The sequence below is a fragment of the Perna viridis genome, chromosome 2 (genome assembly GCF_037379345.1).
Source record: "Perna viridis isolate PV_CMFRI_1.1 ecotype Kerala chromosome 2, ASM3737934v1, whole genome shotgun sequence".
Taxonomy (NCBI): domain Eukaryota; kingdom Metazoa; phylum Mollusca; class Bivalvia; order Mytilida; family Mytilidae; genus Perna; species Perna viridis.
Window position 1 is genome coordinate 7,475,522 of NC_142446.1, and position 25,546 is coordinate 7,501,067.

A 25,546-nucleotide genomic window follows, 5' to 3' on the forward strand; every position below is an offset into this window, starting at 1 on the left:
TCCCACTAAAAAAAAAATTGAAAAATGTTTGTCCATCTTGGACCAGAAGATTTTTGGAGGAAAACAGTCAGTAGAGAAGAATAGCTGATGGAAGAAAATAAAGATATACACCAAAAAAAAACCTCTGTATCTCCAATGGTTTAGCTAAAAAAAAAAAAACTGTAAATTGATGCAAAACAAGTATACAACCAAGTTACAAGAGTAAAACACTAAATTCAAGTAATTGGATTTTAATATTGAAACTTACAATGCATTTTATACAAATAATCCCCATGAACAGTGTAGATGACATTCTGTTAGATAACTTTTCTAAAGTGAAGATTTTGCTTTTTAATGAAACCCAAAATTAAATTCCAAATGAACTTGTTATTTTTCAGTTGGACAATATATAGCAAAATCCCCCCAATTTCATTTTTGAATATGGAACTAAAGTATTTTAATGAATTTGACATCCACAAACTAAAATTCTTCCAAGGTAGATCAAATATCTTTACTTCACACAAAGGTCATAAAGGTGATGTAAAAAATATTGCATATTTACAAAGTGCTGAGTATTGCACAGTGAAGGAGAAGTTCATCTGTCTTATACAAGTAGCATTTTGACAACTAATGGAAGATGATCTGAAGGATGGTAATGATTAGGTAGATCTCCAAGTTCTCTTATTTCCCTAGCGGACATCAATCCCCAACGTCCTAACAGTTTAAGTTTGCCTTCCTGAACATTAGTTGATGTATGCTTGCTACGTCGAGTATGAACATCTCTGTTACTAACACCATAAAAAATGTAATCTACAATACACCTATCAGCACTGTGCTGTGTGGTGACTTCCCCCTCTCGATGTCCTAGTCTCTCTATTGTGTGACGATATGTTGAAACTAAGTTTAAATGATGCCACAACCGTCCAGAAGATTGAGAAATAGATGGACAATTGTGATGATTCAGATCTTCCTGTCGTAAAGAGTTTTTACATTTCTCATAAGGTTTGATGTGACGACACTGGTCTGATATTTTATGACAAGATGGGAAAAAGTTTTTTGACAAGCACCTATTACTGCCACGGAATTGTCCTTCACTTTGACCTGATATCAACCTGGTCATTAAGCCTTCATATTTTAAATAACCATGAATGATAAACTTAAACAAGTCACTGAGAGGAGTAGCATTAAAATCCCCACAAACCAACACCTGACATCTTGCATCTTCACTTGTCTTTGACACTTTGTCAACTTCAGCAAGAAGACACATAACTTGAGCAAGTTTAACATCTCCTCTCCTTGGGTTGAACAATAGGTGAGTATTAGCTATACATAAAGAATCTTCTGGTAAGTAAGGGTGTTTGTTGGGTCTCAATTTAACAATCAAACCAACATTATCTCTGTCCAGAAGTGAACAATTTGATTTAAAATACTCGATAGGGACACTCTCTTCCAAAGTAAATTTTTCCGTTTTATAAAATGTAGCACAACCATCCAATTTGTCTCCAGTTCTTTTAACATACACACCTTGATAACCTGAAACAGAAGATACCAAAACGAAATGGAAAAAATTATATTAATTCACAGTAGTACCCCAAATTTTTTTTTATTCTGTAATGATGTCTGCATACATTAAATCATGTGTAAAATTCAAAGTGGAGAATTATTATGTGATTTATGGGCACCATACTTATTTTGCATAAAATATTAAGTAAAAGGTAGGTGCAAAATAGTGTTGGAAATCAATCCAAATTCCAGATAGATGATTGGTGTTTGGGAGTTTGATTAGGATGACCATTCAATACCATATTGGCAGAATGCCTCTGTTTCCCCATTTTTATATTATTATAACTTATGTAAATGTGTTAAATCATCATCAATAAAGCCACATGTTGACTTGGGGCCTGTCCAACCCCCGGCCAACAGACTAACTAATTGAATGATCCAATGATACAATTAAAAATAAAACAATTTGTCAACAGAAAGATAAACAGTCCAGTCAGACAAGAGAAAAGATGAATGTGAAAAAAAGGATAAAAACAAAGTATTTATATTTTTAAGACATGAATGAATTGATCTTGATATCGAATCAAAGCTCCTCAAACAACCAATTACTTGATGTTCCTGATGATCGGTGCACCACCAGTGCAAAATATTATTATATCATTTATAAGCTAATAAGCTTACTAAGACAGCTTCAGGCATTCATCTACATTTGTATATTAATAAAGTAGAACCTAAAGTGGAAAGCAGTCTTCACAACTAACTTTCCAGTTCACAGGCCGAAATACTTTTTTTCAGAAATTTTTATATAGTGACCGTTGGCCTGTAGTATTTAATTTTATAGGCCAACCTCCAATTTGACAAACCTTGGGCCTCAGACTATTGCTTGATAGTAAAGACTGGGAAAGACTTTTTCATGTCAAGTGCATTGACTAATCTGTCAATATATAAGGGTTTATCCATAATTGTCAACCCATTTTCCAAAATGTGCAAAATACATGCTTGGTGGGAGGGTGTATCCATGGATTTCTGTTTTATTTTATTGCAATCTTTTTAACAGGTAATAATAATAATCCTCAGTATAATAACATCCATTATAAAACACAATACTTAATAAAAATGGGCACAGTACCGTCTTTAAATTTATAGCAAAAGTCACATGGAAACAAGATATGTTCACAAAAAGTGTGCTCTTTGCATGCTTTGGAAAATGGTTAAAATTTATGGATGACCCGGAAGTCAAAATATCTTTTCTCATAATGTTTTAAGAGAAAAGCTAGTAAGTCAAATCAAACGAACAGCAACTAAAGTGGATCATTTGAAGAAAAAAAATCAATGCTGTTATCTTAAAGACTTACAAACATTGGAGTCATTCGTTTGTTTCAGAAGAGATGAAGACAATTTTAATATTTTGGTTTATTTTTCTTTGTTAATTTATGGCAATGAACTTTGTGTGTTAACAAAGCAACTTACCTAAGGTTTTCAAAGCTGGTTCGAGGAAATCTTCATAATGCTTGTGATTTACTTCTTGTAAACATAATATCTGCAAGTTCAATAGAATTAATAGGCTAGGATAGAATCATTAGCAAACATTTTTTCCAAAGATCAAAGGTTTCCAGGAAGCAGGAAGTCTATTTAATTTTTATACAACAAAAAAACATTTGTGGTTGTATTTTGGTATGACTTTTGTCCTCTACTGTGCTGTAGTCATTATCTACAGACACTTCGTTTTTGTGTGATTACTACTAGGGGAAATATGTTTGTATGTGTATTCAGACAAGCTATCAGGTCTTTTACCTGCAGTGAGGTTCATGATTAAATTTGAAGCATTGTTGTTTTATGATAGGTTAAATAGAAAGTGCTACAATACTTTCTTATGTCTGGAAATATTCCCTTTTTGTACGACAGCAAAAAATTTGCAGTCATTTATTGGTATGGTGCTGTCTTCGTCCACAGACAATTGGTTTCTGTGCAATAATTTCACAACTATTTGATCTTAATAAAATTTTATAACTAGGTTTCAATCCATAAAAGAAAGTTGGATAAGACATGAACTTTTTTATACCTGATGTCAGAAAAATAACTTTATTTTTGGTTTTATTAAGTATTTCTTTACTCATTACCACATGAAAATCTGTGCCTGTGTTTTTCAATCAGAATTCAGATATTTCTTACGGTTTTCAATTTATAAGGGGGTCAAAGGGCCATACCACCAAAAAATTGACTTTTTAGTTTACCTGGCCTCGTGGCCAAGTGAGCTATTGCCATCACTAAGTGTCCATCCTTGTCCGTAAACTTTTTCAAACATCTCCTCTGAAACTACTCAATAGATTGTGACCTAACTTCGCATGAATGTTCCTTAGGGTATTTTTAACAATCCTTGTGTGGGGAATTTTGATGTGGAAAAAAAATATGGCCACCATTACTAAAAGTAGACTATAGAGGTCATATTGAAGAATTATGCAAATAACAAAAACAGTTGGGTACAGCTAAAATCTGACATAAATCAAAATTGTTCAGCATGATGGGATGGACCTATGTCGAAATTTTCAGAACGATCTGTTGACGAATGAATGAGTTAGGGGTCCTGAAATGGATTTTTTCCCTAATTTAACATTTCAGACTTTGAAAATCTTCTCCTCTGAAACTACTGGATGGATGGAAACAAAACTTTGCATGAATATTATGTAGAATATGTTTAGCAATCTATGCATGTGGATTTTTGATCTAGTGAAAAACATAGCCATTGTTTCTAAAAATAGACCATAGGGGTCATATTTAATTATGCAAATAACACAAAAACAGTTGGGTTTAGCTAAAATCTGGCATGTTGGGATTACCTTCAAGTACGTGAATGCCGAAATTTTAGGAAAGATCTGTTGACAAATGCATAAGTTATGGGTCCTGAAATGGATTTTTTTTTAAATCTCCTCTTAGACAACTTGTAGGATGGATTGTAACCAAACATTGCATGAATGTTTGGTAGAATATCCTTAACAATTTTCATCTGTTGAAAACATGGTCACAACTAATATAAATTGATGACTTGTTGAAATAACTTGAAAACCAAGGGTTTAGCCTAATTTCTCAAGGGGGAAATCCGCATGGTGAGGCCTATGCTGAAAATTTCATACAGATCTGTTGCTCAATGTTGGGAGTTATTGCCCTTGACGAGAGAAAATGACAATTAGAGATTTATTTTATAATATGAAAACCGGTTGAATAACTAAGATGCTGTGTATTGATTAAATGATTCTTGTGACAATAATACAGTAAGGTCATGAGTCCAGCTTTAATAGAAAGCTATAAAGACTAATTTTTACCAAGTGAGCGATTCAGGCTCTCTAGAGCCTCTAGTTTATTTTTTTTTCAAAATTTGTTTGTTTTTGAATTCCTCATTAAAATGACTGCCTACATTTTCCAATCAGTTTTCAGATATTTCTTACAGTTCTCGAGTTATAAGGGGATCAAAGAGGCCACACCCCAAAAATTGACTTTTTTATATTTTTGGTCTGACAATTAGAAAATTTTATTCAAATTTCAAATTATGTGCATTATAGTGTCCAAACCAATTGTTGTGTCCATAATACATTGTAAGTCCCATTGCTTAAGTGTGTCAAAAACTAATATTGTCCACACTTGCCCCAACGACCACTGTGGTCGTATCATACTGCACTGTGTGGAGCTTTTTATTTTATATGGATTAATAGAAGTTACTAAAATATCATAATTAATAGTTAATCCATCATTATTTGGGCTCTCAATGAAAGGAACACAACAAAAACGTTTTCGATACATAGTTTCTTAACACAATTGATGAAAAAAAGAAACTTAGTTTAAAACCTTCATTTAGATTGATACCACTACATACATGCAACTAATATCTTTACGATTAATCAAAAGCAAGATAAAATGAATTCTGGCTAACTGCAGCCTAATGATGAACTCTTTGGGAAAATTGCAAAGAAATACATGCTTTCAAGAATGACACGAAAAATTAATTCAAAAACTTTTTCAAAACTCATGTGGGATACTTCTTTTCAACATTGAGAGAAATAACTAGATAATAATCTAACCTAATATGTACTAAAATGTAGATTTACCTCAGCATTTAAGGCTTTAATTTCCCGTAAAAGCATCTGAGATCTGTACTGCCAGTCTAAGACATACTCTGGAGATCGGCCATACAGATATCTGTTATCTTCCAATAAATTCTGAGCCAGAATATTATAGGACATGACAAAAAATTCAAACCCTGGACCTGGGTTCTGAATTTGTTCCCTACCCAGTTTGGTCAATTCCCAATGTCTTTTGTTACCATATTCTGCATCTACAATTAAGGAGGATATATAAATTTATAAATTGAACTGATAATACCAGTACATTTAACTATTGTAAGCATTTCCATGCAGTTACAGTCATTGAGGTCTCATTGATCAGGTGGAATCATGTCAAAGGTCATCCCTCAAAGTTTGATTAATTTTCTTCAATGCTGTCAGCAGGAAAAGTTGAAATGTATTATTTTAGTATCAATAATTGAAGTCCATTTGTACAAAAGATTCAAAGATCATGATACCTTTCAAATGGTTTTGAAATCCTTATTTTCTAGCTTTGGAAAGCACCTTTAAGAAAACTTTTAATTTGGGAATTCAGAGTTAAATTTTTGGTAGAAGTGACAAGTTGGGTTAACTATATAGCCCACTATACCGGTCATTTTTAAAATAGCACCACATGCATTGAGGTTTGAAAAATTGTATAGTGGTATATGTCAAGGTTAAATGAGTAAATCATCAATAATTGTGGATGACATCAATGTCTGATGTAATTATGTTACTAAGATGTTGGACAAAAACCTTTTATAGTCAGAAAACATGTTACATGTACATGTACTTCTGAAATTATGTTAAAAGGATTTCAAAATGAACTGATTACCTGTAGTTCACATGTTACATGTACCCTTGGTAAGGAGAGATAAAAAGTTAGAACAAGACTACCATTTACCAGAATTTTTCTTTTGGAAAGGTCCACAAAAATGGGTGAGTCAGCATTAACTGTTCATAGCAAAAGTAAGAAGCAAACATGAAAATGTAATGAAGTTAATCCTCAAATTTGCCATTTGTCTGTCAAGGTGAAAACTGTACCTAAAGGTTTTATTTCTGTTGAATCAGATTGTTCATCTAGAATATGTTCCTCAGTTCTTGCTATTTTCACATTACTTGTGTCTCCAGACAAATTTTGTCTCTGTTTAGTAGGTTGCACAATATCATAACTGCTCTGCAGTAGTAACGAAGTATAAGGAACTGCTCTGCGGAAATGCTGTGTCCGATAAGATTGAAATATTTCTTGCCTCTCAAATGAATTAGCAGTCAGAGCTCTACCAACATAAAAAGCTGCTGTGTCTTTGAACATTTCAAATTGCTTGGTGTCACTATAACTTGTTTTATCCTCAGGTTCTTGTCCTGTGTCTTCTGTAAAACCACACTGAGGAATTGGTGCACATGTAGTTTTTCCAACCTGACTAATATCAACAACACGACATAATTTCACATTTATTCTACATGCAAACTTTTTGAAAGCAAATATTTTGCAATTAGTATTCGAAAACATCCTGATCTAACAGTAACACATCTAAAAAACAAAATAAAGTGTTGTATTCTTAACAAAAAAAAAAGAACAAAACAAAAGTATCCTTGACCTTCCCTGATCAGTTACTTATCACACAGTCACTAAACTGGATTATTTATTAAGTCAAAAACTATACTTGGCTTTCACAAAAATGATTTTGATTTTGGTTCTTCCGAGTTATTAACACTATAGAATATATTATCCTAGCGGAAACAGATTAAACAGTATACAGTAAAAACTTTTGTATAAAAGTTTTAATTGCGTCATATCTCACTATCTGCTTACAATGCACTTTGAAATGATTACGTAATTATTTGGTAAAATAAATTGAATTCTGATAACAGAGGTACATGGTAGACATATGTTATACCCAAATGTAATATTGAAGTTTGCAATTAAACAATCACGCCTCGGTCAATCTGTGATCATGCTGCTTGAGAATATTCGTCCTTGATCTTGACTAAAATTAATATCAGTGACGGGCTGCCAAATCCGGTAAACAGTTCCTTATACTTCCGTTACTACTGCAAAGCAGTTATGATATTGCGCAACCTACTAATTAATATAGGGTAACCATTGCCTAAATCAGCGAGCAAGCACCGTGAGCTTTGCCATACATGTACCGTCTGTGCGAGATTCGTAAAAATAGTAAAGGACATTACAAAGAAGGGGGTCGACCCGGATGAAAATTTTGCAATATTTTTTATTATACTTAAGCAGCAAAATCAATATTTCTATTTGAAAATCTTCTTGTTAACTAATGGGGAGTTTTTTTTTCAATAAATGAATATCTAACACCACCCAAAAAAAAATTCCAACCCGATACCCCCCCTTTTCCCTCGCTCTCAAAATGGTCAATAACTTTACAGCACTTCACAATACTTTACATTTTTTATCCCTTAAGGGCATCTCTAGCAACATTCAATCCAGTTTCAATCTGTGCAGATACCGTAACTATTACAGGGAGTCGGTATTTCAGGTATCCCGAGCCCGAGCTCAACTTCTCCGAGCTGAAAATGATTATTGCCGATATCTTTTTGATAACACTTGTAAGTATTTCAAATTGGTTGAATTATGTGAACAGACTGCAATTAGTAACTGAACAAAGGCTAAACACATGGTTGGAGCCATACAACCCCCAGACGGGGTCTTTCGTCATTCCCATCAATTAACAGACGACAATTTGACAAGTCTGTTAATTGGACTACTGTCAATATTAAGTCCAACACACTTAGAACTGTCTTAGTATATTTCTTTGACAATTTTTTTTAAGGTATGGATCTTCTTGGCTTGTAAGGGTGTGTGTAATTGCGTTTTCGTAAAAATATGTAACAGTTTTATTTAAACACATTTTATTACTTAAAAAGTAATGGATCTGACACTAGTTATAACAACATATGTAGTCTTCTCCAATATAAAATATTTGACAATAATACGAGCATGACAATGGTGTACAAGTTTATTAACATATTATAGACAGAAGAATGCATGAACAAAAATGAAATACTTCAGAATCCATATTCAGATGTTTCTTCCGATGACGACGATGATGATGACGGTGATGATGTTGAAGTTGATGATTATGATGTCTTTAAGAACAAACATTTAGCAACTATTAAGCTAGAAGAAAACGTTTACTTTTCTTGATATATTCATAGACGTGTTTGAAAACTAGTTCGTTCGGTTCCACAGTAAATAACTCACAATTTCCGATAGTATCGATGTCTATAATGCATTTTGATAAACATCTTTTCTCTCGCGCCTACATTGAAAACTACAATTGTAAATGATGTTGACGCGAAAAAGGTCCAATTTCACGAATGAAGTATAGCATCTCAGCTGCGTTAACAGTACGTTTAATATTCTTGGTCCTCACGAGAAATTTACAGTGACTTGAGTATTACTAAGTGATGATTTTAGTTCACGTTTGAATTTCGAAATAGTTTCTGAATTTCTTGCCGATATATCAAGTGCATTCCATTCACGAATAGTGGTTGGAATAAAGGATTCATAAGCATAAATCTACTTATTTATAACATGTATGAAAATAGGGGAAGGCCACATCTGTTTTTTTTTTCTTTTGTTCTGTTTATTTTTTGTTTCAGTGACATTATTGTAACTTTTTTCCGTTTACCGTATTTTCAAGTGGTATAATCTTTCATGTTACAATTGTACATAAATTGGTTCAAATACACACTGACTTGCATGATGCTCTGTTGAAAATATTTTAACATTAGACAAGGACTTTATATTACACTAATATACACTCCCTGTATTAGATAATAATAATAATGATAACAAAAAAAAAATTAAAATTAAAATTAAGTATAAATATATGATAAATAAAAAAAGAAATAATAATCTAGATATAGCACTGTGAAAAATCAATTATTGATATAATAGGAAAACCACCTTTCAAAAATATATATCAAATGAAACAAAACTATAATTTGTTTACATCGAGTTACCTCCCTTTCCCGAGACGGGATACCTAAAATACCCATTTTGAAACGCATTTTCTTTGATACTTGAAAGCAAAATTTATCTCTTATTCAATTAAATATTTCAATACATTTACATTATACTCATAGACATTTCTTTAAAATATGTAAGAAATTCACCCTATTTTAAAGAAGATATCGGCAATAATCATTTTCAGCTCGGGGAAGTTGGTCTCGGGCTCGGGCTCGGGCTCCGGATACCCGAAATACCGACTCCCCTATTACAGTTCTCCACGAATGGTGGGAATATTTTACATGTGACGTAAACAAAATTCAGACGGCAGCTGCAAATTTCAAACAAGAAAACGATTGCCTTTCCTATCTTAGAAAAGCTATGCTGCGATTTTGATAATAGAATCGGTGTTAAATTTTTCCGAGGCGGGTTAGGTTCTTGACAACAGCAACAGCGGAACAACGGAGATACACGTGCGTACATCCACGTGTTTCCCGAAGTTTTTATAAACATTGTATTCACTTCTTTAAATAAGTAAAATAAACTAGTAAAAGACTTGAAACTATCAGAAAAGATGAATTTATTTTTACTGAAACGTAAGCTTATCCTATATTTTTTTATTTGTTTGATTGAAGGAAATGATGAATTTTCTCCGTAAGGACAGTCACTTTTTGTTACTTCCGGGACATGACTTTTTTTCGTTAGTTCAGATTTCAGATTTATTGAATACACTCAGACACATACATAAATATGGGTTACATGAGGTCAATAGTGTATAATAGTTTTACAAACAACAACGAAACGAGCACAAAACATACATACAATAGTACAATGAACATATAATCATTTCAGTTACAATAAAGTAGAAACATTTCTAATAAATACTGATAACGATCTCAACACAGGGATATTACAAAATGATAGGAGATCTTCCGTTTTCTTAGTATTCGGATTTATGTAGTAGTATTTTGGTAAATATTTTCCCCTTATTTTGACAATTTTATCATTCGTGCAACAGAATAGAATATGGAACTCATCACCAACGGTTTGGTTACATAATTTACAGATACGTTCATGTCTGGAGATACCAGACCATCTACCAGTTTCGATCGGAAGATGTAAATTAGATGTCCTCATCTTTGTAATCCACACTCTGTGAATCCGATAATTTCAGCAGGTATTGTTCAATACCAAAGGAGTTCTTGACTAGAGAGTAAAATTCGCCACGGGAAGCTAGTTGAATATCACTGAACCATTTTTTAATAAATTGATCCTGTAGGGTAATTTGAGCATGCTTAATGCTTACATATGAAAATTGGTTCGTGTATACCTCACTCATACCAATATCATTAAATATTTGTTTAATAAATCGTATCCATCGAAAATTATAGACACCGTTTTCTTGAAGAAAAAACATCAGTCTGTATAAAATATTACTCAGTTTACCTTAACATTGTAATAATTTTATCCAAAAAGAAACTATCCTAAGTTTAACACGCAATTCTAATGGAAATCTTCCCAATTCCCCGAAAACCATGAAATTTGGCGTAGTATTACGTACTCTCAAAATCCCCTTGCAAAACTTTAGATGGATTTGTTCAATTAAATACAAGTCCTCATAACCCCATACTTCTGAACCATAAAGTAGAATCGGTTCAATCATACAATCAAATAATTTTAGCTGTAAATCGATTGGTATACGTTCATTTTGAACTAACCTATAAATACTATAAAGGGCTTTATTAGCCTGTTCTACGCGTTTTTTTCTGGTCTCAATAAAACAACCATTATATTTAAATATCACACCAAGATAGGTATAAGTATCAACAATTTCCAATTTTTCGCCACTTAAATAGAACTCCATATTTTGTCTGACTTTTCTCTTGCTAAAAATCATAACTTTAGTTTTATTTGTATTGACTTGGAGCTTCCAAGATTCACAATAAGAATTAAAAATGTTCAAAGAATTTTGCATGCTTTCCTTTGTTTCTGATAAAATAATAGTATCATCGGCATAAGGAATAACAAATATTTTATAAAAAATGTGGATTTCCTCTTCTAATTTTCTTTGTACAATTTCAAGTGGTAATCCGTTGAGCTGACTAGTATATTGGAGGACCTTAAGGGAAATTTTGAAAGTACACATAATAACGGTAGAGCTTACACCGCTTCGCGGGCGCTCGCTATAAACGGAGACAAAATTTGTTTGGAAGCACAAGTAATGTACAAAAAGCAAGAACACGGAAATATATTCTAGATGAACAATTTGATACGCAGACTAAGTACTGCAATACGTAACAGGTGAAATGACAACATCAAAAGTATAGGAAACCTTTCAAGTCAATATAACATACATGTAGTGAATCTATTTGACAAAAATCCAAGACGGATAAGGAGTCAAGGTCATCTTCACTATACGTCACCTGAGATGCATGGTGTCTCCATAGATGGTCTTCTTCCTTTCATACAAAACCTCTTGGACTTCATCACATTCAAACTAAGCTCTATTCTATACCTCACACTCTAATACGGTGTCTTCTCACTTAGCCAACATTTAGTATTTCAGGTACCTACAGGTAATTAAATTCATGTAGGCTAGGTGAGACTTTGCAATTGTTTTTACTACAATTATTTAATTGATTGGGGCCTCTTCCATGGGGACTATAATAATTATTCAACTTGTGGAATAGAAACTAAGGGTAACACAGCTGCACGTCGGACTAGTTGCTTTATATTGTCATTTTCTTTGTATTGTACAGCTAACCCACAGTTCTGAGTTTTCCGCCAAACACATAGTGAAAGAAACATCCTTTCAAACTCACATTGGGAAATACTGTTGTAATGGCATTTCTAGAGGCGGTCTCAAAGTCCATAAGTACGCATTCTGGTGCAAAATTCAAATTCCTGGCTACAAAGGCATTTTTAAGGTAGTTGAAGAACGCTGAATATGTTTCCTGTGTTTTATTTGGTAGCAAGGCATACACTAAAGGGAATACTGTGTTTTCAACGAATCCATGTAATGTATATAGCTGATAAAACATCCCAGGACATGAATAAAATGTGCCATCACCAAACACTGTTTGTGAGTTGCATAACAGTTCCAAGTTGTTGTCTGTAGCAAACACTAACATTCGCTGATGTCGGTTGTTGGTGTTGTCTATTAGAAGAAAGCGATCACCGGCTGGTGTGTTTTTGAAGTTTTCATCGAGGTCTATATCAGCCTGAGTTTTTGGTAGCTTTGGTAGCACCTTAGAACGGCTTCTGTAGAGTGCAGCTTTACAACTTTCAATCGTCGGAATTTTCTCTATCATCTCATTGACATCATCGTCAAACTCATTATTACGAAGACTACCAAGCTCCTCATCAAAAATGGAAGGTATTGGTGACACCTCTTCCCTGCAACGCTTTTTTACTTTATTAATAAAGGCTGCTGCTGCTAAACCAATGTTATCTGAGTCATGGTTGTGGTTGTTGTTTATGGTAACAGGAACATAATCTAGTGTTGTCAGAGTAGCAGGACATTGACGTGAGATGCAACTCCAGTAGCAACGGTCGTTGCGTCTAGTTTTTATTGAATATTTGTAACCATTATGGAGCAAATAATGACCACCGCGGCCATTTTCAAGAAAGTCTACGTGTACTTGAGCGTTAGTCATGAGAACTGAAATGATAAATCTGCTAGTTGGCCCCACATTTATATACTCTTCCATAGCACCCCAAGCTATAGTGAGTATGCATCTGTCAAGTAGAGTGGTGCAAGCTGAACATATCTTATGTTTAATTATTTTAATTTATATTAATTAATATCAATAATAATTATTCTCAATTAAGAATAGCAGTCATTTCATTTTATTAAATTTTATGTACAGAATTTAAAAATTAAACTTATATTTTTTTATTTTTATATTTGAAATATATATATTTATATATATTTTTTTAAGGATAATTAAAAAATGTTTTGTGTTATTTTATAAATACTTTTAAAAATATATCATTAATATTTTTTTTTATTTTACCCAACATAAATGTAGCCCTTTGGGTGGCCTCAATAAAACAGTTATAAAAACAATGTTTCTAAATGTTATTTTAACACCCCAATTACCTATGTTGGCCAGATGAGACTATCAATTTTCAAAATGTTGGCTAAGTGAGAATGAACCTCTAATACACTGCCCTTAGTGAAACAAATCTTGACACTCCTGTTCCTGAACCCACCTCATCATTATACAGACTAACTCTCTCACTTGTTGCCATCATCTTGGAAATCTGTTTCCACAGACTCTTTAAACCAGTTAGTGTAAAAGGTCAAGATGAAGAAAAACGATCATTTCTTCCACTACCGTTTGTCAACAAAGGTATAGATGCAATTAAGTTGGCTAACATCTTCCACCACAAGAACGTAACCAACAAAATTCCCCCATATTTCAAGGACAAATAAATGTACCAATTATTTCATATTCTATGGCAAGCCAAGGTGGACAAAAATCAATATTTTGTAATATTAGAAAATGAATTTTTATTATTACAAATTTTTTTTTAATATTGGAAGAGGATTTTTTAATATTAGAAATTCATTTTGTAATATTAAAAATTCATTTTCTCATATTACAAATTCCTGATTTATTAATATTATAAAACATCACACATTTTGTAATATTGCAAAATCAGTTACATTTTTTAATATTACAAAATGATTTTCTAATATAAAAAATCGTAACTGAATACGACAAATTCATTTTCTAATATTAGAAAATCTATTTCTAATATTAAAAAGTCGTTTTTTAATATTAGAAATTCAATCTATTTTTTAATATTAAAAAGTGTTTTGTGATATAAGAAATCTAATTTGTAATGTTAGAAAATGAATTTGTAATATTAAAAAATCTTTTTTTTAATATTAGAAAATACTCATTTTTGTCCACTTTGGCTTGCCATAGTATGGCTATTCCTATACTTCACCTATTGCATCAAAAATTTTCCAAAAGGCTATTGCAGAACCTCGAAATTGGGGACTTCAAGGCTAAACTACCAGACTGTTCTTGCAAAAATTCTCCATTTTGAATATGGTCCTTCCGGTCGAGTCATTACGGGAGATTAAACAGGCAAAAACCACTAATTCCACTTCCCATAGGCTTCTATGCTAATTTCACAATATTCAATGGCTTCTCTGGACTTTACCTTAACTTTAACCTGCAGAGGACTATATATCAGCATGATTCTACATATGTCAGCTCACAATTCTCAGAATGGCATGTGGGGTTAGCAGACTTGCAGTGCAGTACTGGTCACCGGAAGTGAAGGGTCTATAAATAGCATGGGAAATCCCAGTGTTTTCACAAGATAGGGGTATATTTAAAAATCATTATGGAGATTAGGCTTCACATCACAAGAAGCAAAATGCACCTATAAAATGTACAGAAATGTTTTTCCTTTAAGAAACTGTTAAAATTTTTTAAATAAGATGAGAACTTTTTTCACAGCACTATAAGGAACAGGGGTAATTTCTGCGTAGGACTATTTTTGCCTACGTTCCAAATGCTCATTGGTTGAATTGGTGGTCTGTAACCTAAACATCACCGAAAACGAATCTCTCCGTAAGTTCCTTTCTAAAGGTCTCAAGTACCGTGAACCACGCTCCATAAATTTTAATTATAAATTTAAGTTCTTATGGGTGCCGTGGAGGATTACGCAAAAAAAAAAACGGATAAAACGAGAACAAGAAGACCTTGATTCTCTGTCAGAGTGGATAAAGGCCGTGAGGTCTTTAATTTTGAAACGTATGAAAGTTTTTAGTAGGTCAATGAGTGTCAATGCTACACCAGTTTTCAAAGACCCCGATGTAGTAAAACATTTTTTTCTATATATGACAAATATGTTGTTGCACCAGCAGAAAAAAACCAAAAATAACATTGTTTTTGTCTGCAAAGCGTATTACATCCAATGTTTATTATCAGAGGTAGACGTAGAAAAAATAACAGCAGTGAGACCTATTATACTGTCCCTGGATTACATTCTTTTGAATCCCGATAGAATCTTGGTTCCCTTGATTACTCTTTCCCATAGGCTACAGTGCTTATTTCAGTAAGTTCATTGTGTTATGGCGCTTCTACCTTAAGTTAAACTTGAAGACTATACATCACCTAAAAGCAGCATGTTTACACTAATAGCCCTGAAAATATTATGTTGGTTTTACTACCTTTGCGATGTGAAGAAATTAAGCTAAAATTAGAATGGGAATTCATCTACAAATCACAAAAAGGGGGTCAAAATATTTAATCCAGAAAGTTACAGTGACCATTTTATGTGGAAATAAATAAAATATTATTCTCTGCCAAAAACAGGCTTGATATGCAGATTTGATGTGCACAGCAACATAACACAGGTGTACTAAAACTTGTGTTGGACTTCTTGCCACAGGGGGAATGGTCTGTTTTTTTTTATCGAGTTGAAATATGATTGGGTCATAATATTTTCACTGTCCAATGTCAAAGGGTCATATTTCTGTGCTATGCTATATCAATGGGTCATATTTCTACAATTTAAATGTATAATTTATTGCTAAGACAAACCTTCCAATCTTCAGTTAGTGTCTGCTACAACTAATTGTCACGGTGAAAAGTGCCTGTTTAATCTTATTTATTAAGGTGACGAATGGATAAATTACAGGTGTTTGGGATTTAGCAACTGTGCGCCCTGTCTGCAACATGCTGGAGACCTTTGTTTTTATTTATGTTCTCTTAATTCATAAAGGATGTTAGGTACACAGTAGTAGAATATCTGAATGGGTATGGATTTCGCGCATATCTCCCAAAAATAGCAAACATTTGCCAAATTTTATAATATATATTGCAATTGTCACCCTCGTTATTTTCGGCTTCTATAACCTCAATATAGAGTTTTCCATCACTAATACAAGGTACAATTGTTTTATGTGTTTCCTATCCAATGGCCGGAACAATATTAAAGTCCAACGTTCTATATCAGGTGTTTTTCTAGTATTCGCATTCAATTCAAAGCGTGTAAGTTTCAAAACGTTATATATGATAACGCTGGTGATAATCAATACAGTGATCTACAAGAATTTCAAGGCAAAGCTGTCTCCTTCCTCATGGCAAAAAAATAACACTTAAATTCTCTTAAAATTAAAAATGACACTTTAATTAAGAATACACCGTACACTATTTTGTCGGATTTTTTAGACTGAACCGCCCAAAAAATTTCTTGACTCAACCGTAATTGCTCTTGTTTACAAAAGGACGCAACCGAACAGGGCGGGTTTTGAACCTGAATGTTGGATTTATGCATATTTTGGACATTTGCACTGAAAATGTAGAAAAATAGAGTTCACAGTCGAAAAGTTGAATAAAAAATACCCTCAGATTAACTATACATCATTGATTAAATGTAATCGATTAACGACAATTGGCGAAAGAAAAGTTGCTTTCCCGCTTCAGGTATGATTTTTTATCACCGCAGCCAGTTCATCGATTAATTGCAACGTTATATTCACATTTATATTGTAAACAGATATCATCGAGAAAACGCTATTCAAACAGCTTTTTACTGATCACTAAGTTATCAAGATATATTGAGAATAGGGTATGTAAGTCTCGTTCTAGTTTCATTTTCTTTACCGGAATTTACGACGTTGAACGTATTGAGGACCGAAGACCGATCTGCATTTTATTGTTTACTTCCGGGTACTCGAAACGCAGTATAACAATGCAAAATCTTCTAATTTATGTTTTTTTCTTAATACCTTTATCATGTAGAAATAGATATTTGTTATTTTATATCGGTATTTTTTACACAAAGAGATGTTTTGCCCTCAACACTGAACTCAACGCTCTCTAAATGACAAGTCCATGCTTTTAAATGGTAGACTAGGACCCATTCTCGTGAAATCACGGGGTCACATGACGAGACTTACCCTATAAAGCTGACTAATTAGTGTATAAATGGGTGCTTGCCTGTTCGATTTCACAGACAACGCCATCTTGGAAATGATTCGACTTTTCTCAACGTACAGCTTACACTACAGTGGTCACGAGGCGCGGAACCATGTAAAGATAAAAGAAGCCGCCCACGCTTTCCCTTGGCCAGCGGCAAAGAAAGAACGATACCCGTCCGTGCGATACCCGACAGGCTAGTCTATGACGTTAAAAAAAACCCTTTAGTACATGTAGTAAGAACGATACACATGCAGAGTGTCACTATTTTATTTGCACCCTCCTGTTCAAGTCCTAAAATAGTGTGCAAAGTAGTTGTGTTTTCGCCACGCGGGGATGTATACCTAACGAAAATGAACAGCTGACAGAAAACAAGAACTTCAGTCGTCTTACTTTCAAACACGATTATCCGACTCATACACAGATCACTGGACTACTCTGCATTATATATACAAGCTATTTTTGAAGATTTATGAATTTTTATGGGCACGTGTATACATTTTCAATGCACCCAAATGGAGATTGAGAACCAATGAAGTAGCACTTCCATATATGGTAAGTGGGTGTTACTTCCGGTTTTCATTTATGCATATTGATTAGGTCGTCGTGATAACCCAAATAAATCATTCTAACCTGATGAGAAAACGTTTGTTATACTCGTATCTAAACATACTATAGTTTTTTTTATAAATATAAACGTTTAAAAAATGAAATTTTTGTGTCATGTTTCCTTTAATTAGTTGTTCTTCCAGTCATTGTATCAATTATCGTGGCCAAAATATCACTTGTACTTTCTATTGGACAGGCACCAAGGTAATACGGAAATGGTGGCCTAAATAACTTCAGTTTAACATCTGTTTGATGTACTTTCATGTGGTACAAAATGTAATTACTCTTTAATATGTTTGGCACAAATCTAAGAAATTTTATCTACCCGTCACATATGCCCCCCGCTGCTTGAGAGATCTTGTGAGTTGCCTGCATATGTCCCATTACTAGTGTCATCCTGGTTTGCCCATTTAAATAAACATAGGGGTTTTGTTGTTTTCACAATTAGTCTGTTTTTGAAATGTGGATATAATTTTTACCTATATTTCACCTGAGCTCTATGATTTAGTAATAAATTAAGGGGATATGCATTTTTTTACAGTAGATATTTCCTAAAATTTGCTTTCCATAAATTAAAAAAAACCTGACATAACATATTCGAACTTGTTTCAGTGTAAATTAATGTTTCAAACTTATTAACCAAAACATGTACTTTTTTATGAGATTTGCAACAAATCTGAGAAAATTGTTGCAAAATTAAGCCAAGGATTTATATATATTTAACTCCTTGATTAAGCTAATTGCACAAAACTGAACAGATAAAATCAAATTACTCATGTACTGAATCAATTTATATCGATCGTTTGAATTTTTACGCCACAAATAATCGACAAATTGCAAAAAAATTGGAATAAAAGGAAAGTACGGAGACCAAATTCAAATGTATCTTAACATAAGCTTGTTGTAAATAGTTAACGTTTAATTCACTGAAAAACATTTGGCAAAAAAAAAAAGAGTGGCAAATGAGAGCATGGAACCACTTTCTTTGTATAAATTTCTTGATCGGATCCACTGCTCCCTTTTTCTTGTGAAAGGCCCAGCATGAAATATCAGCCGACAGCTTCAGCATTCTGACTATAGCCTCGCAAGGTTTTCATTTCTATCTATATTATGCGTCTAAAACTAATTAGACAACTTGAATATATCAACAGTGACCGACTGATTGCATAGAAATAAGCAGGTGCTGATAAGAGATTAGAGGTAAACTATTTTTAATTGGATTGTTGTTAATACAAATGATTAATTTTTAATTTAATAAGCCGTAAAAGTTGTTTATTGGCTTTATTGGCGTAAATAACATATATATATATAAAAGAATGCTGAAGCTGTCGCCAAATGTTTTTCAAATAGTAGTATAACCCCTATATGACGTGTATGGTGTAGAAAATGTATTCAAAAATAAAAGTGCAAATGAAAGTTGCCCACTGGAAATATGAACACTAAGATTTTAGTTACGTTCATGCCACAGTCAGCCAACATGGTGACCTGTTTAGACAAGGGGTCCAGAACCACATTCACCCAGCAGATTTGAAACGGCCCATCAAAGCAGAGATGTCTGCAAAGGTAATTTATGTTCAAGTAACTTATTTGTAGTGAATATATTTTACAGGTACCTAAAACCTTTATGGACAGTGTGTATGGATTGTGTAAACAATGTTATATCCAGCAAATTAATTTGTTACTGATTTTTCTTTCATTTCAATGTAAAGAACAGATACAGCAAGATCCTCATCGCCGTGCCATGGAGGTAGTTACGCAAGTGGTCACCAACGTCATTCCTTTAGAGCAGCTAAACTGAAACTGGTGAAGAGAGCTGTTAACCTGCACAGAGCTAAGAACAGGCCAGCTGAACCCAGGGACTTAGACTTTGAGGTTTGCTTAATTTTGTATTAGTTTTCATACATTTGACGCAGTATAAATTTAAAGGCAAAAAAAAAAAAAAACAGTATCGTAACTTAGGGTTATAAATCATGCGGATTGAATACAAGATTTATTTATAGACATGAGAATCTTCATTATATCTACATGACGACATCATATGCATGTAACAATCATAGTCTTTTGTGTTATTTGCAGTTTATTAACTGTTCTTTTTCTTTATAATATAAATTTGTAATATAAATATTTCATTATTTCTTACAGCTTGACACCGACTTCCTAAATTGTGATGACTTCTTAGTTGCTGATCTTCGAGTTGATGCCCTTTGCTACAGAGTTCCAGCTCAACCTCCTTAGTCATGCTAGACGTAGCTGCGAAACGTAGCTCTATTTTTTTTGTATTTTCTTAACGTTAGATCGCAAAATCAAAAAAAAAAAAAAAGATCAAGAGCTACGATTTCGCGGCTATGCTAGACGGTGGTTCATGGATGGTACATTCAAGGTAAGTGAACCATAATGTATATATATATTACATATTTTTTGTATACATCACTTTTCTTATGAGAAATGCTAATAGTCTTCATTGTTACTAAAGTCATTCCATTTTTATTGCTTTATACAACCAGTAAACACTGTATCTGAAAACTGCAACATCAGCGAAAGCCATACACTTTAGTACACTAAATATGTATCTTAAGATTACAGTAAAAGTACATGTAATTAGATTACGAAATTAGGCATAGGTAAAAATATATATAAATTAAAATGTTCATTCTTATGCATGTAATACAATCATTTCTTCCAAATTTAAGGGTGGCACAACAGCAGCAGCAAAGCATGGTGGTGTCCCCTTCTATGTTCTAGTTCCTGACCTCAAGACCGAAGCCCAGCTGGTAGACATCGCCGTCGCTGCCGACGACCTAGAGAAGGACAACAACCTCAAGTATACCAAATTGGAGGAAAAATACAGACCTGCTGGGACCAGTATATGGACCGCCAGATTACGACAACCAACTTCCTGAAGTGTGTCGCCAGATTATATGCAAATGAGCAACTCGGACTCCACTAAAAACTGGGAGCATGGACCAGGTGCACCGGTAGGATAAGCGTCCTCTGCTTTTCTAGAAACACCCACCGAGTTGCTCATAAAACGTCAAGTCCGGGGTAGACAAACGAGGGAAGGAAAACTATGACCCCTTGAATAAATCAGTTTTCATGGTGCAGATGGATACACCATAACGATCCACGAGTTCATGATGACGACCAGAAAACTTCTGTAGAGATGACTTCAATCTTGTAGCAACATAAACCTGTTCCAGAAGCCTATTTGTTAGAGTTCTAGCGCGATACAAAAAAGTCTGCGCAGTTTCGGCAAGCTCTGGCATAACGTGTGAGTTGTGATATGAACACTCCATACGCAGGTGCCGAAGGGATGTTGCCACAAATGAAAGGAAAGTTGAGAATTCTGAATGAAAAGTCATTGAAGGTGTACTTGCATGGATTTGTTGAACTTGATATGTCATGTTAAGGATTGACCATTTCACTTTATGTACGTTAGCTTGGTAAAATTCTGGCCTTTCATTTTTTTTAAAATTTACAGAAACCAACAGTGTGGTATCTGTCAGTTACATAGATGGCCTTAATTTGAAAACGGTAGGGATCATGAACTCAAAATTAAATAGGAGCATTCCTTTAGCAGTTAGTAAATCATATCAAAATTCCATAACAATGGATCAACCATACCTAAAGTCATCGCACGAAAACCAAGTGAATATGGACGACGACGACACGGACGCCATCCTCATACCAATATACGACCGCATTTTTTTTACATATATAAGGTCTTTGTTTTTACATTAGTCATAGTTAAACAGTTCTCTATCAAAAGAGAATAAAACTGCAAAACTGTAAAGTTTCCCCACTTACAGTCATGTACTCAACAGAAAACATTCAAAATTCTTATGAATCAAAATTACAATACCGGTATATGAAGGACTTTTAAGGCTAAATCCATCGATACTGGCTCACAGTTAACACTTCAAAATCAATATTTCAACTAAATCTTGTATCATACAATTTTATCAACTTCTAAAAAGCCTGAAAAATGTTTCATGTACTGTAGTACTTGTTTTGCAGCTGTACAAAATAAATCCAGAGGCACTGCTAGTATAATTTGGTTTCAGAACCAACAAAATGCGTATGTACATACAGTACTTTACAACACTGTTATTAACTTTAGAATCTCTATTTCATTAAATCATGTAAATCTTCTTCACAAAATTTACGTGCGTAGTATTAATGTCTTCATATTTAATAAAATTTCCACCCTTTTAACAAATGTTCAAGCATGAATGTGACTAAAATTATATTTTTATGTACATGCATGTACAAACTTTACTTTATTGGCATGAAGTCATAAACAAAAAAATAGTTTAATTAAAAATCATATAAAAAGTTGTCAGTTCATGCAGTCTGACATATACATATGTAGCAAAACTAAAAATCGTTGGAGTACGGGAATGTACTAACATGTACACTATACTTTTACGTATACATTATGTCTATATGTATAATGTAGAGTCCCCGAAACTTCATGTTACAGTAATGGGCAGCTAACCCTATTCCTTAATGCCATGTGTTTTGCCACTAAATAGCTTGCCAGACAACCTCTAGCACTGCTGGAGTAATAAATAGACCATCCTATTAGGCCTAAAAATATGTTATGTTTCCGGACCCCCTACCAACAGTTTTTTATTTGTTATTTTGAAAAAAATTATAAAGTCTGCCGATTGTCTTTCAGAAAAAAAAAGAAAATAAAGCCATGGATTTTTTTTCTATCCCAGATGGAAAAACAAAGAGAAATATTGGTTGTTTTTATTTAGACTCGATTGTAAACACATATGCCGTGAGTGTGCTCGTGGTTGTGGTTCATCACTTTTGGGATTCGGCACTTGAATTAAATATATTTTGTTTTGACCACCCCAGTCACTTGGATCGAGCTTCTAACTTATATTATGTACCAGACTTTCTAAAGAAATCGGACAGAAGGTGATTTATGCATGTCAAAAACCCTCCGAATTCAGTTTTATTTCTTGTTCAGAAACATTTACTGATCACATAACCAGTCAAAGTTTTTCATTTGGTTGTTGCGCTTTTGAGATAAAAATTATGTAGATTGTACATACAATTGGCACTATGCAAGAGTTGACGTTCTTGATTTGGTTTCAGTTGGTTGCTTTTAGTGGGAGATAAATGTATGGTTTTCGGAAAGTGCAGATCTGAATGCAGAAATGATAAACATGTGCATGTATAGCATTATGTAGACTGAAAAAGTATCATTTGTTTGGTGGGGTTTTCTGCACTATGAATCAATTTACCATAGGCTGTGTCTGAATTTTATGTGGACAGGTATTTAAATAGCAAGCGGACATGTCTGGGAACATACATGATAACTCAAGTATGGAAACAAAATGATTTAATGGTATTTTTGTGATTGAAAAAATCCTGAGGTAGCCAACATAGAAGGTGCAATTAAACGAGGGAGAACCCCAGGACTATTCGCCAGGAACCCTAAAAGGGAAACATACCATGAAAAATCGTATAACGCAAAAGGACAAAAAGATACAGATTAAAGGAGCCACTCAGTAACTGAGTGTAGAAAACCACCGGATCGTTTTATATCTAAGGTAAACTACGAGCATTATGAGACGCCAATGGGAGCTAGAAAACATAAGAAAAAAAGTTTTACGGTGAAATGTTCCCCCTAAACTACCTTGCAAGTCGCCCCTATATATAGTTTGACAATCAAAACCAGAATGTTCTATAGTTCTATTCAGACCGAACTTAGCATGCAAGTAATAGCACTGGCACTTGACCTGAAAGGTTAGAAAACTTGAAAAAAAGTACTAGGTACATAACGCATTTATAGGACCCTCGATGCTAGACAGCTTTTTACCGTCTAAGAACGAACCAAGAGAATAGGACACCAGGTAACATTATTGAAATTGTTAGTCATTGTTAGCTCCACGCGGTAGCTATTAGCATTCAGACTCTCTAAAAAACCGGACCTGGTTATGCGTCGCTACATGCCCACGAAGCATTTTTTACCGTTACACGATTGATCCAAGAAAGATTTATGCCACACCGTAAGTGGTAGAGTATTCCAGAATTGTTCTAATTAAGACAAGCTATTTACAGGGAAGCATCTAAAACTTTGCGGTAATCAATTCAATGCTTGTCTACAGAGAGTGACATAAGCTGTTGTGTCCCCTGGATTACATATGTGCATGTAATCTACTCCTTTGACGCGCATTAAAAATGGGACGATAACAGAAACAGTGAATTCAACAATTCTAATGTCAATATCTTGAAATTGTCTGCTTCTTAAAAGACAAAATTTTCCCATGATTTTTGGGAAAATATCCTCGCTGTAGATAATTTCTATCGGGTGTCTGTCTTCGAAGTAAATCTTTTCATTGGTTTGTCATCAAATATCTCTGCGTACTTTTTGGAACCAATATCGATCCATGTCTCCTTGTTCTTTCTGTCAAAAAAAAACTCAAAAAAAAACAAAAATAGACGGGTCGGTTTAATGGGGGAGAGGTCGGAAATTCTGGAATTAGTAGAATGTTTTTTTTTACCTGAACGTTCTGTTTCTCTCTTCGACATTCCAGCACTTGTCCAAAACAATTGTCGTTTTAAGACTCTTATATAAATGTTTCGAATACTGGGAAACATCTCTAAAGTGACCATTATGACGTCATATGTAACGGAATGCCGGAGATAAAATTCACCTCGATTTTCAGCGTTCACGGGGGAGGGTGTATAACATGGGTTATATGGTCGGCGATATATGGTATGGTAGGAATTTCCGATTTTTGGGGTCTTATTTAATACTTTCTCATACGACATGCATATATAGGGCAATTATATTTCCAATCCGTTCGTCTAATAATTTTAAAACATCTGTTTTTGTAAAATAGTACAAACGCGTTAAACCAGGGGCGGATCAAGGAGTTCAAGTTGTGTGTGTGTGTGTGGGGGGGGGGGGTGTTATAAAGAAAGAATTATAAGACCGAGAGAAGCGAGGACAGAAAATTTTTGCTCTTCAGCTTTTTACTATGCATCTTGGTTAAAAGGACCCACAAAAACAACGTTTTCGTGTTGATGGTCCAAAGACGTAGCGTACGGTGTTGGTGTCATATTTGGTAACGTCGAAACCTGCAAAATTTCAATTTTTCTTTGTATTGCGACGTACATCGTTCTTTAATGGTTACAGGTAAAAAGAAGTGTGCTTATTTTTTTTTTCATAAAATAACATGTCTTATAACTTGATTATCTGATTCGATATCAATTTTTCTTACGTTTTGGTCAATTGAAATGATCAGATTACATCCTGATATGGTAAATAGTTTGACATCAACCATTTAAAAATGATTTGAAGGAAATTTTGTCCTATGAGAAAAATGTTAGGAATTACGAAAACAAAATTCGTGATGCGCCAAGAAATGTTAAACACCCTCACTAAAACAGAAAGCCAACAAACCTACAAG

The 25,546-nt window shown here is 33.8% G+C and overlaps 1 protein-coding gene across 3 annotated transcripts; it reads right to left on the reverse strand.

Annotated features, from left to right (window-relative positions):
* Nucleotides 1-214: 214 nt before the first annotated feature.
* Nucleotides 215-24,748, reverse strand: LOC148623502 (RNA 2',3'-cyclic phosphatase angel2-like). 3 transcript variants are annotated; one of them, XM_088565346.1, is made up of 5 exons: nucleotides 7,475-7,635; nucleotides 6,621-6,997; nucleotides 5,583-5,809; nucleotides 2,953-3,022; nucleotides 215-1,512 (listed from the first exon to the last, which is right to left on the reverse strand). In XM_088565346.1, the coding sequence occupies exons 2-5, from the start codon at nucleotides 6,886-6,888 to the stop codon at nucleotides 584-586; spliced, it is 1,494 nt and encodes a 497-aa protein (XP_088421472.1). In that variant the 5' UTR covers nucleotides 6,889-6,997; nucleotides 7,475-7,635; the 3' UTR covers nucleotides 215-583. The 3 variants fall into 3 exon arrangements, with proteins under 3 accessions (XP_088421472.1, XP_088421471.1, XP_088421469.1); XM_088565345.1 differs by lacking the exons at nucleotides 6,621-6,997; nucleotides 7,475-7,635 and adding an exon at nucleotides 24,635-24,748; XM_088565343.1 differs by lacking the exon at nucleotides 7,475-7,635 and having other exon boundaries at nucleotides 6,621-7,454.
* Nucleotides 24,749-25,546: the final 798 nt, after the last annotated feature.